The sequence below is a fragment of the Balaenoptera ricei genome, chromosome 9 (assembly GCF_028023285.1).
Source record: "Balaenoptera ricei isolate mBalRic1 chromosome 9, mBalRic1.hap2, whole genome shotgun sequence".
In the NCBI taxonomy this organism is placed as follows: Eukaryota; Metazoa; Chordata; class Mammalia; order Artiodactyla; family Balaenopteridae; genus Balaenoptera; species Balaenoptera ricei.
Window position 1 is genome coordinate 66,585,660 of NC_082647.1, and position 17,701 is coordinate 66,603,360.

General features: G+C 35.1%; 1 protein-coding gene across 1 annotated transcript in view; it reads right to left on the reverse strand.

Moving 5' to 3' along the window:
- Nucleotides 1-17,701, reverse strand: part of VWDE (von Willebrand factor D and EGF domains) — a 95,059-nt gene that overhangs the window by 39,996 nt on the left and 37,362 nt on the right. Inside the window, 8 exon segments of the mRNA XM_059932527.1 lie at nucleotides 221-324; nucleotides 9,117-9,212; nucleotides 9,877-9,972; nucleotides 10,077-10,172; nucleotides 13,750-13,845; nucleotides 15,094-15,189; nucleotides 15,964-16,059; nucleotides 16,141-16,236. Coding sequence (XP_059788510.1) covers nucleotides 221-324; nucleotides 9,117-9,212; nucleotides 9,877-9,972; nucleotides 10,077-10,172; nucleotides 13,750-13,845; nucleotides 15,094-15,189; nucleotides 15,964-16,059; nucleotides 16,141-16,236 — 776 coding nt within the window.

A 17,701-nucleotide genomic window follows, 5' to 3' on the forward strand; every position in this document is an offset into this window, starting at 1 on the left:
AGTGCACATCAAAATTTTGAATCATAAGATAACTCTATAATGACACAAGAATGATATTACTTTTAGTTTTGGAGGCAAATAGTAAAATCTTGTATGTTTCCTATTTTGGAAGTAAAAGAAAATAAAACATTAACAGATAGGTAAAAATCACTAAGTAGAATATCTGAGTAGATGGCATATGTCGATATCTAATATATACTTTGTTTAAAATGTAAAATACCTGTATTTTCTTTTCACATTTGACTCCAGTATATCCAGTGCGGCAAAAACATATGTTGGGGAGTACGCATCTGCCTCCATAAAGACACTTTTGATAGCAAATTGCTGCAATACACAAGTTTTTACAGTTACCACCTTTTGACACAAATGCTTGTGACATATTCTATTCCAGTGGTCTGAAGCCATTCAGCAACTTGACTATAAAAATAGTCATAAGAGGGCTTCCCTGGTGGCGCAGTGGTTGAGAATCTGCCTGCCAATGCAGGGGACACGGGTTCGGGCCCTGGTCTGGGAGGATCCCACATGCTGCGGAGCGGCTGGGCCTGTGAGCCACAACTACTGAGCCTGCGCGTCTGGAGCCTGTGCTCCGCAGCGGGAGAGGCTACGGCAGTGAGAGGCTCGTGCGCCGCGATGAAGGGTGGCCCCCGCTCGCCGCAGCTGGAGAGAGCCCTCGCACAGAAACGAAGACCCACACAGCGAAAAATAAATTAAAAAAAAAAAAAGTCATAAGAATCTATGAATGACCAATTGCACTCCTATATTTCTGCAACCAGCGTGCAAACACACACATACATACACATATCAAAAGACAAAACACCCCCAAACTCAACACAACAGTTTCAATATTTTATAAAGATATTATTAAAGCAAACAAATTTTCATTGACTACATTTTAAAGTATTTAAAATACATCTTTTTGTTTTCTATAGAGAGAAGATTCGAATCAGTAATATAAGATAGCATTCATAATTTGCTTTTTAATAAAAAATTTTTTAGCAAAAATTTAAAAGGGACAATTCAGTACTGACCAATGTATGGAAAAACAGACAGTTTTATGTACTATCAATGGAAGTTTAATGTGAAACAACTCTATTGGAAGCTTCCTAAAGATCTTCACACTGTCTGTACTAGAAATTTCTTCTTTAAAATCTCTCTCTATGCAATTTTTGAATACCTATATCTATTTATCTTTTGTCTTCTTTCTTTTCTTTTTTTCTCTTTCTTTCTTTCTTTCTTTCTTTCTATCTACCTACCCACCTACAGAGAAAAATGCTTATAATAGTAACAATTTGTAAATAACAGAAATGTTCAATATGAGAGGAAATGTCAAGTGAATTATAGTATTTATATTATGGAATTTAATATATCATTTAAAATTACATCTTTAAGGACATGGAAATGCTTTTAAGTAATATTGACTAAAAAAATAGGAATATAAAATTATATACAATCCAGTTATTTTTCATGGGAGAGGTATCTCTTTCAAGAGCTCATATTGGAAGCTTGCATAATTCAAGAATAATATTCCCTTTAATATAAATGCAACATTGAAAGGTGTGTTTTCATCAGAGATATTGTGTATGGCTGAGCAGGTTATGTAATGCAGAAGGTTCCACAGCTAAGGAAGCACTGTTCATATCACAGACATCATAGATTCAAATATTTATTACAACAATTTTCCAGAAGATGGCAGTAAGACATCTTGTATAAATAACATCATCAATATTTAGACTGTTTCCAGACAGATGGAAGTAAAGCATTTTTAGGAAGGGGACTAAAAAATTCACATAAAGGTGCAAGGTGCAAACACAAGGTGCAAACACAAGGTGCAAAAACAGGGTGCACATCTTCAGGCTGTGCTCAGAGTACCTTAATCCACAATTACTGGAGCATATTTCCGCATTAATGTGCTTTTAGCATCTTATCATTCTCTCTCATGTTCCATACAAACTCTCTCCAGAATGAGTAGCCCAAACTGAGGTTGCTAGTTCTTTTTTCTAGCATTTTATCACATCTGACTTTCAATGAGAATTATTTATTTTTGAGCACATAATTCTTATATAAGTACTAGTACTTAATGAATTCTTCGAAAATATTTTCCTAGGATGAGAAATGTGTAAATTATAATAGCAATTACTAATAAAGTCTAAGAGTCATAAAAATTATATGCAGAATCTCTGATACATGAAAAGCAGAGCAGGTATTTCTAGTAAAAAGGCACAGTCATTTTACAATTGTGCTATTTCAGTTTACAATACACTTGGATCACCAGTTTTGATATTATGTAATTACTGAGCATTTGAAAATATTTTGAGGAGATTTTCTGTTTTTCCCATTGAGTTATTAATCTTTGTTAATATTTTTTTTATTGTGTTTTTTTTTAAACATCTTTATTGAAGTATACTTGCTTTACAATGGTGTGTCAGTTTCTGCTTTATAACAAAGTGAATCAGTTACACATATACATATGTTCCCATATCTCTTCCCTCTTGCATCTCCCTCCCTCCCACCCTCCCCATCCCACCCCTCTAGGTGGTCACAAAGCACTGAGCTGATCTCCCTGTGCTATGTGGCTGCTTCCCACTAGCTATCTATTTTACATTTGGTAGTGTATATATGTCCATGACACTCTCTCACCCTGTCACATCTCACCCCTCCCCCTCCCCCTCCCCATATCCTCAAGTCCATTCTCTAGTAGGTCTGTGTCTTTATTCCCGTCTTGCCACTAGGTTCTTCATGGCCTTTTTTTTTTTTTTTTCCCTTAGATTCCATATATGTGTGTTAGCATACTGTATTTGTTTTTCTCTTTCTGACTTACTTCACTCTGTATGACAGACTCTAACTCCATCCACCTCATTACAAATACCTCCATTTCATTTCTTTTTATGGCTGAGTAATATTCCATTGTATATATGTGCCACATCTTCTTTATCCATTCATCTGATGATGGACACTTAGGTTGCTTCCATGTCCTGGCTATTGTAAACAGAGCTGCAATGAACATTTTGGTACATGACTCTTTTTGAACTATGGTTTTCTCAGGGTATATGCCCAGTAGTGGGATTGCTGGGTCGTATGGTAGTTCTATTTGTAGTTTTGTAAGGAATCTCCATACTGTTCTCCATAGTGGCTGTATCAATTTACATTCCCACCAACATTGCAGGAGTGTTCCCTTTTCTCCACACCCTCTTCAGCATTTATTGTTTCTAGATTTTTTGATGATGGCCATTCTGACCGGTGTGAGATGATATCTCATTGTAGTTTTGATTTGCATTTCTCTAATGATTAATGATGTTGAGCATTCTTTCATGTGTCTGTTGGTAATCCGTATATCTTCTTTGGAGAAATGTCTGTTTAGGTCTTCTGCCCATTTTTGGATTGGGTTGTTTGTTTTTTTGTTATTGAGCTGCATGAGCTGCTTGTAAATCTTGGAGATTAATCCTTTGTCAGTTGCTTCATTTGCAAATATTTTCTCCCATTCTGAGGGTTGTCTTTTGGTCATGTTTATGGTTTCCTCTGCTGTGCAAAAGCTGTTAAGTTTCATTAGGTCCCATTTGTTTATTTTTGTTTTTATTTCCATTTCTCTAGGAGCTGGGTCAGAAAGGATCTGGCTGTGATTTATGTCATAGAGTGTTCTGCCTATGTTTTCCTCTAAGAGTTTGATAGTGTCTGGCCTTACACTTAGGTCTTTAATCCATTTTGAGGTTATTTTTGTGCATGGTGTCAGGAGGTGTTCTAATTTCATACTTTTACATGTATCTGTCCAATTTTCCCAGCACCACTTATTGAAGAGGCTGTCTTTTCTCCACTGTATATTCTTGCCTCCTTTATCAAAGATAAGGTGACCATTTGTGTGTGGGTTTATCTCTGGGCTTTCTATCCTGTTCCATTGATCTATATTTCTGTTTTTGTGCCAGTACCAAACTGTCTTGATTACTGTAGCTTTGTAATATAGTCTGAAGTCAGGGAGCCTGATTCCTCCAGCTCCATTTTTCGTTCTCAAGATTGCTTTGGCTATTCGGGGTCTTTTGTGTTTCCATACAAATTGTGAAATTTTTTGTTCTAGTTCTGTGAAAAATGCCAGTGGTAGTTTGATAGGGATTGCATTGAATCTGTAGATTGCTTTGGGTAGTAGAGTCATTTTCACAATGTTGATTCTTCCAATCCAAGAACATGGTGTATCTCTCCATCGATTTGTATCATCTTTAATTTCTTTCATCAGTGTCTTATAATTTTCTGCATACAGGTCTTTTGTCTCCTTAGGTAGGTTTATTCCTAGATATTTTATTCTTTTTGTTGCGATGGTAAACGGGAGTGTTTTCTTAATTTCACTTTCAGATTTTTCATCATTAGTGTATAGAAATGCAAGAGATTTCTGTGCATTAATTTTGTATCCTGCTACTTTACCAAATTCATTGATTAGCTCTAGTAGTTTTCTGGTAGCATCTTTAGGATTCTCTATGTATAATATCATGTCATCTGCAAGCAGTGACAGCTTTACTTCTTTTCCAATTTGGATTCCTTTTATTTCTTTGTCTTCTCTGATTGCTGTGGCTAACACTTCCAAAACTATGTTGAATAATAGTGGTGAGAGTGGGCAACCTTGTCTTGTTCCTGATCTTGGTGGAAATGGTTTCAGTTTTTCACCATTGAGGACAATGTTGGCTGTGGGTTTGTCATCTATGGCCTTTATTATGTTGAGGAAATTTCCCTCTATGCCTACTTTCTGCAGGGCTTTTATCATAAATGGGTGTTGAATTTTGTCGAAAGCTTTCTCTGCATCTCTTGAGATGATCATATGGTTTTTCTCCTTCAATTTGTTAATATGGTGTATCACGTTGATTGATTTGCGTATATTAAAGAATCCTTGCATTCCTGGGAAAACCCCACTTGATCATGGTGTATGATCCTTTTAATGTGCTGTTGGATTCTGTTTGCTAGTATTTTGTTGAGGATTTTTGCATCTATGTTCATCAGTGATATTGGCCTGTAGTTTTCTTTCTTTGTGACATGTTTGTCTGGTTTTGGTATCAGGGTGATGGTGGCCTCGTAGAATGAGTTTGGGAGTGTTCCTCCCTCTGCAATATTTTGGAAGAGTTTGAGAAGGATAGGTGTTAGCTCTTCTCTAAATGTTTGATAGAATTCGCCTGTGAAGCCATCTGGTCCTGGGCTTTTGTTTGTTGGAAGATTTTTAATCACAGTTTCAATTTCAGTGCTTGTGATTGGTCTGTTCATATTTTCTATTTCTTCCTGGTTCAGTCTCGGAAGGTTGTGCATTTCTAAGAATCTGTCCATTTCTTCCAGGTTGTCCATTTTATTGGCATAGAGTTGCTTGTAGTAATCTCTCATGATCGTTTGTATTTCTGCAGTGTCAGTGGTTACTTCTCCTTTTTCATTTCTAATTCTATTGATTTGAGTCTTCTCCCTTTTTCTCTTGATGAGTCTGGCTAATGGTTTATCAATTTTGTTTATCTTCTCAAAGAACCAGCTTTTAGTTTTATTGATCTTCGCTATTGTCTCCTTCATTTCTTTTTCATTTATTTCTGATCTGATCTTTATGATTTCTTTCCTTCTGCTAGCTTTGGGGGTTTTTTTGTTCTTCTTTCTCTAATTGCTTCAGGTGCAAGGTTAGGTTGTTTATTCGAGATGTTTCCTGTTTTGTGATATAGGCTTGTATTGCTATAAACTTCCCGCTTAGAACTGCTTTTGCTGCGTCCCATAGGTTTTGGGTCGTCGTGTCTCCATTGTCATTTGTTTCTAGGTATTTTTTGATTTCCCCTTTGATTTCTTCAGTGATCACTTCGTTATTAAGTAGTGTATTGTGTAGCCTCCATGTGTTTGTATTTTTTACAGATCTTTTCCTGTAATTGATATCTAGTCTCATATCGTTGTGGTCGGAAAAGATACTTGATACGATTTCAATTTTCTTAAATTTACCAAGGCTTGATTTGTGATGCAAGATATGATCTATCCTGGACAATGTTCCATGAGCACTTGAGAAAAATGTGTATTTTGTAGTTTTTGGGTGGAATGTCCTATAAATATCAATTAAGTCCATCTTGTTTAATGTATCATTTAAAGCTTGTGTTTCCTTATTTATTTTCATTTTGGATGATCTGTCCATTGGTGAAAGTGGGGTGTTAAAGTCCCCTACTATGATTGTGTTACTGTCGATTTCCCCTTTTATGGCTGTTAGCATTTGCCTTATGTATTGAGGTGCTCCTATGTTGGGTGCATAAATATTTACAATTGTTATACCTTCCTCTTGGATCGATCTCTTGATCATTATATAGTGTCCTTCTTTGTCTCTTGTAATAGTCTTTATTTTAAAGTCTATTTTGTCTGATATGAGAATTGCTACTCCAGCTTTCTTTTGATTTCCATTTGCATGGAATATCTTTTTCCATCCCCTCACTTTCAGTCTGTATGTGTCTCTAGGTCTGAAGTGGGTCTCTTGTAGACAGCATATATATGGGTCTTGTTTTTGTATCCATTCAGCCAGTCTGTGTCTTTTGGTTGGAGCATTTAATCCATTTACATTTAAGGTAATTATCAATATGTATGTTCCTATTCCCATTTTCTTAAATGTTTTGGGTTTGTTATTGTAGGTGTTTTCCTTCTCTTGTGTTTCTTGCCTAGAGAAGTTCCTTTAGCATTTGTTGTAAAGCTGGTTTGGTGGTGCTGAACTCTCTCAGCTTTTGCTTGTCTGTAAAGGTTTTAATTTCTCCATCAAATCTGAATGAGATCCTTGCTGGGTAGAGTAATCTTGGTTGTAGGTTTTTCTCCTTCATGACTTTAAGTATATTCTGCCACTCCCTTCTGGCTTGCAGAGTTTCTGCTGAAAGATCAGCTGTTCACCTTATGGGGATTCCCTTGTGTGTTATTTGCTGTTTTTCCCTTGCTGCTTTTAATATGTTTTCTTTATATTTAATTTTTGACAGTTTGATTAATATGTGTCTTGGCGTGTTTCTCCTTGGATTTATCCTGTATGGGACTCTCTGTGCTTCCAGGACTTGATTAACTATTTCCTTTCCCATATTAGGGAAGTTTTCAACTATAATCTTTTCAAATATTTTCTCAGTCCCTTTCTTTTTCTCTTCTTCTTCTGGGACCCCTATAATTCGAATGTTGGTGCATTTAATGTTGTCCCAGAGGTCTCTGAGACTGTCCTCAGTTCTTTTCATTCTTTTTTCTTTATCCTGCTCTACAGTAGTTATTTCCACCATTTTATCTTCCAGGTCACTTATCCGTTCTTCTGCCTCAGTTATTCTGCTATTGATCCCATCTAGAATATTTTTAATATCATTTATTGTGTTTTTCATCGTTGCTTGGTTCCTCTTTAGTTCTTCTACGTCCTTGTTAAATGTTTCTTGCATTTTGTCTATTCTATTTCCAAGATTTTGGATCATCCTTACTGTCATTATTCTGAATTCTTTTTCAGGTAGACTACCTATTTCCTCTTCATTTGTTAGGTGTGGTGTGTTTTGACCCTGCTCCTTCATCTGCTGTGTGTTTTTCTGTCATCTCATTTTGCTTATCTTACTGTGTTTGGGGTCTCCTTTTCACAGGCTGCAGGTTCGTAGTTCCCATTGTTTTTGGTATCTGTCCCCAGTGGCTAAGGTTGGTTCAGTGGGTTGTGTAGGCTTCCTGGTGGAGGGAACTAGTGCCTGTGTTCTGGTGGATGAGGCTGGATCTTGTCTTTCTGGTGGGCACGTCCACGTCCAGTGGTGTATTTTGGGGTGTCTGTGGCCTTATTATGATTTTAGGCAGCCTCTCTACTAATGGATGGGGCTGTGTTCCTGTCTTGCTAGTTGTTTGGCATAGGGTGTCCAGCACTGTAGCTTGCTGGTCGTTGAGTGAAGCTGGGTCTTGATGTTGAGATGGAGATCTCTGAGAGATTTTCGCCGTTTGGTATTACGTGGAGCTGGGAGGTCTCTTGTGGACCAGTGTCCTGAAGTTGGCTCTCCCACCTCAGAGGCACAGCCCTGATGCCTGGCTGGAGCACCAGGAGCCTTTCATCCACATGGTTTTTCTTTCTTTCTTTCTTTTTTCTTTTCTCCCTTTTCTTCTGAGCCGTGTGGCTGACCAGGTCTTGATGCTCCAGCCAGGTGTCAATCTTGAGCCTCTGCGCGGCGGCGAGCACAGTCCGAGCCTGAGGGAGCCCGGCTGCCTCTGTGTCCAGTCGTCCGGCTGTGTCTTTGTTAATATTTTAACATGTTATTTCAAGTTTTCATAAATTTCAAAATTGCATTAAATTTGATTTTCCTTTATACCCTGCGATCCCATCTATGTAAAAATTTATGACTAAAACCGAAATAACTAAAATGCTAAAATCAAGGCAGAAACTAGTTCTGGGTGGTGGAATTTGGAGTGATTAATTTTTAAAAACTTTTTCATATTTTCTATAATTTCCATGATAGATATATACCTACCTTATAATATGGAAAAACATTTAAACTTATATTAAAACCTTCTTTATCCAATTCCCCCTTGGATGAAAATAGTCAAAAGATACAAACTTCTAGTTATAAGTTAAATAAGTACTAGGGATGTAACATACAACACAATAAATATAATTAACACTGCTATACATTATATATGAAAGTTTTAAGACAGTAAAAGTTCTCATCACCAGGAAAAAACATTTTTTTCTATTTCTTTAGTGTTGTAGCTATATGAGGTGATGGATATTCACTAAATTTATTGTGGTAATTATTTCATGATTTATGTAAGTCAAATCGTTATGCTGTATACCTTAAACTTACACAGTGCAGAATGTCAATTATATTGCAATAAAACTGGAGGAAAAAGAAAGATCTTTTAAAATTAAAAAAAAAGCCTTCTTCAGTCCACCTAAGAGAACTTCACTGGCAACCCACAGACCATAATTTGGAGTTATCTATGTCACACAAAATATTAATATAATATACCATACTTTCTTTTTTAAAATGTGTATAGAAATGGGTGATATCCTTTTATTTCTAAAACTTTCTTTTTAACGGATCAGCATGCTGGGATTTATTTTACCCTATATATTTCTCCTAAAGCTATACTTTGATAATTATAATAGATTCAAATTCAGAACATAGATTAGAAAGCAAATTCTGTAGCCTTATGTATTTGACACTGTGCTCCTTCCCATGTTGTAGGACAATGGCATATGCTAGGAGCAGTACACTCACCACCATTTTTACATTTCTGAAAGCAGATAGCTGCAAATAGAGAAATAAACAAGTTAATAATTTAATTTACTAGTCAAATCCTATCATAAACCATAAGAATTTTCATTAAAAAAAGAGAAACAGTTAAAAATCAATGATTAAAGGATCTTTTCCCTTAAAACTTTTCCCCAATTGTTAAACATTTATGTTGCTTCTCATTTTACACTTCGGCCAATACATTATAATAGCTGCTAATTTTAAATAATAATTTATAAAAGGAAAAAAAATGGAACATTTGAATGAGGAGAACTGCCATCATCTCAAAAACTAGCAAGACTTGAAAGCAGTGGTACCCCATCTCAGGAGGTTCTGAATTGGTCTGAGATGGGACCAAGGAATCAGTAATTTTTTAAAAACCTTCCCCTGACTCCTACTTAATACTGAGAGACCAGGACTTAAAGACTTGTCATTTATCCTGGCAATCGTAGTGAACAGACTGGAAAATACAGGATATCCTCTACCTCCACTAACCTGAAAGGATGAGTTCAGAGGACTTGGCATTTTATTCTTTCTATTTCGAAAAGATATATTCTAAAGTAGGAACAAATAAAAAAAATAAAAACAAGGAAACAGAAAACAAGGAAAATGCTCTTTGTCTGAGATTCTGCTTTATGTTCCCATGTGGACTTTAGCACTTTAGGAGTATTTCTCTTACGTGTGTTGCATTGTTTCCCTGTCCAGCCAGAAGGACAAGAGCAAAGGTTTGGTCCCATGCACTTTCCTCCATTAATGCATATGGGATCACAGATACCTTAAGGTAAAGGGATGAAATATCAGTTCTTAAATATCAGTAGTTTTGCTGTTTAATATGTTTGCTTTACATGTAGTTGGCAAACACATTTAGTAGTGTCTTACTTTTTTGGCATTTCCTACCAGTGTATCCTTGAGGACAGGCACACACATTATTTCTCATGCAGTGACCACCATTCTTACAGGGAGGGTGACAGATAGCTAAAGGAACACATGGCAGCAATCTGTGAATATCACATATTCAATTATTATATATTACATATTGCATCATGTGCTTATTATCTATGGGGACATAAGGCAGAGAAATGTGTTATTAAAATAAAAGATCACCACTGCAAGTCATTAAAACTGTCCTTTCTAAGTCATAAAATACAATGCTTATAGCTGTAAGTTGCTAGTGGGTTAGCACAATTTGAAATGTATTGGTGAATTATGAAATGTGTTGTTCATAACCAGTGGAGCCTTCAGTATTAGAGTGCACATAGAGTGAAATGACCTGGGCAAAACCAAGAAAATAAGTCAAAACTGAGCTCAAAATAAGAATATCTGTTCCTGTGGAAATTAGAAAAACTCAACATTGGTCACATGATGTTTAGAAAAAACTTTAAAGTTAACTTTTGGATACCTACTGAGGTCACGAAGGCAGAGCTTTATATGTGACTTGTTCTTGTGAATGCCTGGCGAAAAATCTTTTTAACAATAAATCTTTGGCTTTGTCAGGAATATTTATTGGATAATCCTGAATACGCTGTACTAGTATCTTCTATGTATGTGATTCTGTTCCATGGAGTTCAGAAGTTAATGTTTATAATCTTTTATGAGAGGATTTTTGTTGCTTCATATTTCTTACAGATATGACAATTAAATGCAGTTATTTAAAAAACCATAATACATAGGCAAACCTGCCTATAAATTTTTAAATTTAATTTTCCTTAAATGATGATTAAGTGGATTTTAGTTTGTGTTTTAAAAGTGAATGTCAAACTAACTGGTTATGGTAATAGGGCCTTGGTAGACAGACTCCCAATTTGAATTAGATCCATCTTTAATAGGTGCTTTTTAAATTTCCAAACACTAAGAAAACTTCAACTGATTTCAAATAGATTAATAAGTGAAAATAATGAAGCACTTTATGTATAAAAACAATATTAACTGAATGTTTCAGCAAATGGATAATTTCCACTATTTTAGACTGAGCCTTTTCTGGTTAATGATTTAGTTTACTTTCTCTGGCATTTTTATTGGTACTTTTTATTATGGAGAAATGCTCTTACATTTTTTGCTTCATAATCTTTATACAGTTTAAGATTATTTCTATTTATTAAGAAAGGTGTATTGTTTCCATTGCAAAAGCACCATGGGAAATACCTGTGGTTAGAAATTTAAAACTTAAAAATGAAAAGAATAAAGGACACTTTTATAATGGGTAGCCTTGTTATAATCAATACACATCTACTCTACAAAACTTGAGTATAGAGATAAATACTACATGTATACAGAAAAGTATATATAATTAAAGTAATATAGAGAAATGACATAAAACTTGGGCTCGGTCATGCCCACCGCAATCACATTTTCAGAAAAGGAGGTTTAGGGGAAAACCCACTTTCATGTATGTATTCATGAGATTCTCCAGGCCTCAGATGGATCTTCCACCAAACTCCAAAATGAGCCAAGTAATCTGGCTTCACTTTCTGTATGGAATGGGCTCATGGCATTTAAGGGATGAAGGAAATTGGAAGATATATTTAATCATCTCTCCAGCCACACATTTTAAGTCTTGCTTATTATTTTTTTTTTGAAGGTAACATGGTGATATTTTATTTATTTATTTATATAAATTTCTTTATTTTATTTATTTATTTTTGGCTGCATTGGGTCTTCGTTGCTGCGTGTGGGCTATCTCTAGTTGCGGCGAGCAGGGCTACTCTTCGTTGCGGTGCACAGGCTTCTCATTGTGGTGGCTTCTCTTGTTGTGGAGCACAGGCTATAGGCGCGCGGGCTTCAGTAGTTGTGGCACACGGGCTCAGTAGTTGTGGCTCGCGGGCTCTAGAGCGCAGGCTCCGTAGTTGTGGCTCACGGGCTTAGTTGCTTCGTGCCATGTGGGATCTTCCCAGAGCAGGGCTCGAACCCGTGTCCCCCGCATTGGCGGGCGGATTCTTAACCACTGAGCCACCAGGGAAGTCCCTAAGTCTTGCTTATTAATAGAGTAGTTTAACCTTTCATGATGTTTCCAGCTCAGTGTGTGTCTTCCTCTTTTGTAATCCTATAGAATACACAGAATATACTCCTCATATTACTTTTAACCATATTCTGCGTAATTTATTCAATGGCTTTCCATGTGTATACCATCTTCCCTTCCCTTCATTTGGGCTCACAAGGGGATGTGATCTAATAAAAATAAAGATCATGTTTTCATTTCTTCTGCACTTTCTGTAACATGTCTTATGACAATAATACCATTACTTAATGGTAGCTAGCCATGTGCTGACTGTACTTGCAGGTGGTCCACTCTATGTGTCATTTGCACTTGACAGCAACTGTCTAGTTCAAACTTGAAAGTAAAGAAGTCTGAGGCCTGGAGACTATAAGTAAATTTCTAATATCCATGCCACTAGGAAATTGTAGAGACTGCTAATTCCAAAAACTATAACATGACATATGTTCATTAGATAATTTTTAGTTCAATTTAGTAATTTAGAGCCCCTGCTTTACCCAGTTATATAGTTGGCATATACGTTTTACAGAACTTTTCTTACTATAACTTACATCTACTGCAAATAGCATGAAAGACATAGCTTTTTAATTACCTCCTTATATTCTCCACTCAAAACCCTACCTAAAACTCTTAAACGTACATTTAGTAGTAGTCTCCTAGTTTTCAAGATTTGCCTTAATTTAGTCTTAACTTTCCATTTTCATAACCTAGCTTCTTAACAGAAATCTGAACTAGAAAAACTCATTTGTGTGCTCAAATGTCTAGTATTAGAATGATGGTTTCTTCTCCACATCAATTTCAATCTCAGAATCCTAGCTAACCTCCAAGTTAAAAAAATAGGATTGCAAATCAAACTGTAACAAGGCAAAGAAAGTATATATTTTAGGAGTTAAATTATGACATATTCTGACATGTTTTATACTAAAAATCTATATTTGCATACACTTAAAAATATGAAGATGCAGAAGATACATTTAAAATTTCATTTATTGACATTATTTCATGCCTATGTGCTCAACTTCAGGTCATGCCCATTATTCTGAAAAAACTTATAGCATTAACTCTATGAAGGAAAGTGTTACAATAACAAGCCATGAGGGGGGAAAATGGTACATCTTTATGTCCCCATATCACCTTGCACAGTGCTGTGCATAGCTGGCTCTTCATAAGTGTTTAATGAAACTAAAGCATGAGAGATCATGAGATAACAGTGGACATTAGATTGACAGTAAATCAAAAATGTTTGCTGAGAAGGCAACAAAAATTACATCATTTCACATGAAAGACTGCAAGAGAACTTTGCTTTTTTGTTTCACGTCTTGGTCCTACAAATGTGCCAAGGCTGTGAGCCTAACATATGTTGAATAAATAAACATTTTACATAATAACTCATATATTTCTATGAACTGGTCATTTGGTGACCAAAACTGCAACAGCACAAGAATTAGAGTAAATAAATAAATAGCATCTTCCCTTTGAAACTTGTCTTGTGCTTACTCAGAGCTCTGTTTGTGTCTAACTTTCCCTTTGCCTTTTTATTTATAAAGAAAGAGTAATTACCATTCTGACACTGTGCACCAAAGAATCCATTTGGACAGAGGCAAGTGTTTGGCTTGTTACAGGAACCACCATTGAGGCAAACAGGGTCACACAAAGCTAATGAACAGCAGGAGGAAGAAAGACCATAAAAGTTTCGTTATTTAAAAAAATGAAAGCTGTACTGAAGTACAAAATGGTGCATAATGAAATATTTTATTTTCACTGCCAGTAAAACCCATAACCTATTGTTACTTAGACTTTGCCAAACGTAAGAGAAGAGAAATAACTGGATAATAACTTTGAAAGTTTGTTTATTAAGTTTACAAATATTACCAAGCTAAGAATGTGGAGGCTTTGATTAGAATTCAGAATGCCCTCAGTAAGCTGGAAAAATGATTGGAAGTTAGGAGAAGGCAATTCAACAGCACAAACAGGATAGTCTGTAATCTGCTCAAATACATGCAGCCATGTGTAGCTCTTTAAGTCACCTTCCCAATTCAAATAGGAACACTGCATTTAAGTCCTAGCACACTTCGAAAACATGCTTTGTTTTTGCTTCTTTTCATTTGTTTCACTTTGAAAGTCACCCCAATTCCATTTCTCAATGCAGATTTTGCCAATTCTCCAAAGTCTACACAATTTTCTTCCTAACTGCACTTGCCAGAATTAATTTCTCTTTTCTCTGCTTCCAAGGCGCTGTGCATTTATTACATCACTTGTAACACAACTTGCGTCATAGTCTTTTTTATAATTGTATCCCATGTCTCCTTCACTACTGATATGCTACTTGAAATTAGGGCAAACATGAAATTGATCTTTGTTCCCCCTTGCATCATGCTTCACACACAGTTGTCAAGCTATGAACATTTAATTAAATTTATGTTGAGAAAAGTCATTAGGTCATAATGGATTAAATTAAACATAGATAATTGCAAACACCGCTGTCAAAGAATTAAGCCTGATACTGTGAGAAATAAATAGAATAATGTTATGGTGTCCACTTAACTCAGAATTGCTTGAATGTTTAATGAAATAGAATGTCTATGTTGTGATAAAAAACTTGGAAGAGACCTGAATATGCAACACAGATATGTTTCTCTCCACCATAAGGCAAGCGGATGAGGGAAAAATAAAGGCCAAAAAACAAAGTATTGGTTGGGTTGGATAACAGTAAAGCTGGAATACACTCTGTGGTCTAATACAAGAAGAAAAAGAATGAAGATGAGACATTGGGTTTTAAAAATCTGTCTGAAATAAAAACTTTGTCAGACTAGTTTTATGTTTTTGGGTACAAGTCCTTAGGACACTGATGAATTTTAAATTTCTTTTAAATGACATGTTTATTGAAAATATTTCTTATTTTACCTGTGCTACAGGTGGGTCCATACCAGCCAGGCTTGCACTGGCAAACATCTGGTGTAAGACATTTGCCTCCATTTTCACAGTGCCTGTTACAAACTACTAATATCACAGGATAAAAATAAAAGAAAGGTAAATTAGGCTTGGAATTGGTCGTATTATTGGCTATGACCTAGTTGCTCATAACTGCCAATCACATCACCTAATGAATAAGATCAGAAAGAGATTTCTTAATTTGTGCCTTGCCTTGTCACGAAAACATTTAACATCACTCTCAGTTTATTAATAATTATACATGTACAATCTACTAAAATATATTCTTTTAAAATATTATTTAAAAAATAACAAATTTGTTTCCTTAAAATATTATCCATTTTAGGAGTGCCATTTCCTAAACTCTCCACTTAAGATTTCAACCAAGGCAATAAAATTATATGGCTATAGACATGTGTTTAAAAATCATTTTTTAGGTTTCTTCTTACTACCTGATATCTTCTAATTATTTGGTATTTAAGAGTTTCTTGGAACCATGCTTGACAAGTTATTCAATAAGCAGGTGTCCTTTGTTTGAAGCTAAAATATTTGTAGGGATATGGTACCATATAACTAAATCTCAAAAAATTATTTCTGAAGATACTTTTACCAAGGATGAATGAGCTACTGCTCTTTGGCTCTCTGATTTTGTAAATTAAAGTTTTTAAAATCTTCAATAAATTATTTTTAATAAATATTAACAAACTTGGATTCCCTCACCAGCATTAATAAGTATATGTTAATATGTACACAGTAAATGTGAATTATCTTTAAAAAAAAGTTTTTAAAGAAAAGATTGAATTATTTTGGCTTTATTATTTGATTTTTAATTTGAATTATCACCTTCATCACAGGTAGCTCCACCATGTCCTGGGGGACATTCACAAATGTTAGGCTAAATACATTTTCCATGGTTTCTGCAATCAAGATGACATATAGCTGTATAGAATAAAGCGCATGGTTTAGAAATATCAATTATCAATTAAATTTGTTATGCAAACTAATGAGTGCTACACCTACTGGTTTGGCAGTTAGAACCAGTGTAACTAGGTTTACATTCACATATGTTTGGGACAACACACTCCCTGTTTTTTCCACATGGATGTCTACAAATGGCTGCAGAAATCAAGGGAAAAGGCTGAATTGTAGATACAGTATGTACACATTGCCCATAAGCTTAATTATATAATAAAAGTAAAATTCTCTGAAGTTGAAAATTTTGGACATTGCTATTAGACAGTAATGACTGCATACATCCATAAAATTATTTTTCCCCCTTATATTTGTTTTACTACTAGAATGACTGAGGTAAATGATTAACAGGGTAAGAAAAACATACCATATGAGGAAATTACTCCCATAGCAAAACCTGATGTTGGAGATGGCTGCTAACCATAAATGGAATTACAGTCTTTCAGAAAGCAATGAAGTTTCAGATACCAATTAGGTAAATGTTGGTGAATGGCAGGGATAATCAGAATGTCAAAGAGCAAGATGCCAGGAACACATCATAAGCTTATAGGTTCGTATTTCTTAAGCATCTCTAACAACCTGATATATTCTAACTATTAGTCATTTAACACTTCCTGAGGTAACTGAAATGCATGAGGTTTTTTTCTGTTTTATTTGCTAATAATAAGGAGTTTTATACTCTAAACATGTAAGAATTGAAGGTTATTATCATTATTCCTACAGAAAAAAGAAAAAACGAAGTTCCTCTAGGTAACTGAGAACAAAGGAATACTCCAACAGCTTTTTTGCTTAAGTTGGTCTCAAACAAAGCAAAACACAAACAAAACAAAACAATAACAACAGAACAATGTCAACAACAAAAAGTAGCTTCTAAGCCAGAAATTTGATTTGTATCAAAGAAAACAATGCTGATGATTGTGAAAAGAAGTAAACACTCCTTTCAAAATTAAAGTGATGGCTAACTTGTTTTATTCTCAAGAGCTGGAGGAATTACAGAGAAACCTAGTTTATACAAATAAGCAAATATGCCAGAATTAGTAATTTAAAGTGCTAAATACCCTCTGTGAGCTGAAAAGAACCCAAACCACAGTGTTATGCACACCATTATTTTATATCTAGCTGCTTATTGCCAGGAAAGTCAGTTAGCCGTCTAAGGCTCTGCTTTCTCTTCTGTATAATGGGAAAAATAATACCCAGTATGTGGGGTCCTTGTGGATTATATGACATAATTGATACAAATTTTTTTCCAAAGGCCCTAGAACACAGTAGGTACTTAATACATATATTTATAATGTATTATATAGTTATAATGCTATTTAATATTAACTTTATGAAAAAAATTAAGAAACATCAATATTAATTTTTTTGAAATGTGAAGAGAATATGCATAAATAATAAATAAAATGAATAGAAATTAGTGAACTAAATAGAATAAACAAAAATTAATCAATAGAAGAGCATATCTTCTTAAGTACTTAAACGTGAACTGGATAGTTTTCTTTGTAAGTTTTGAAGAGTTCTCATACTACCTCTGCATTTGATACCATCTCCGTAATATCCAGAGGGGCAGCGTCCACATTAGAAGTGACCATCTGTGGTTGGCACACAG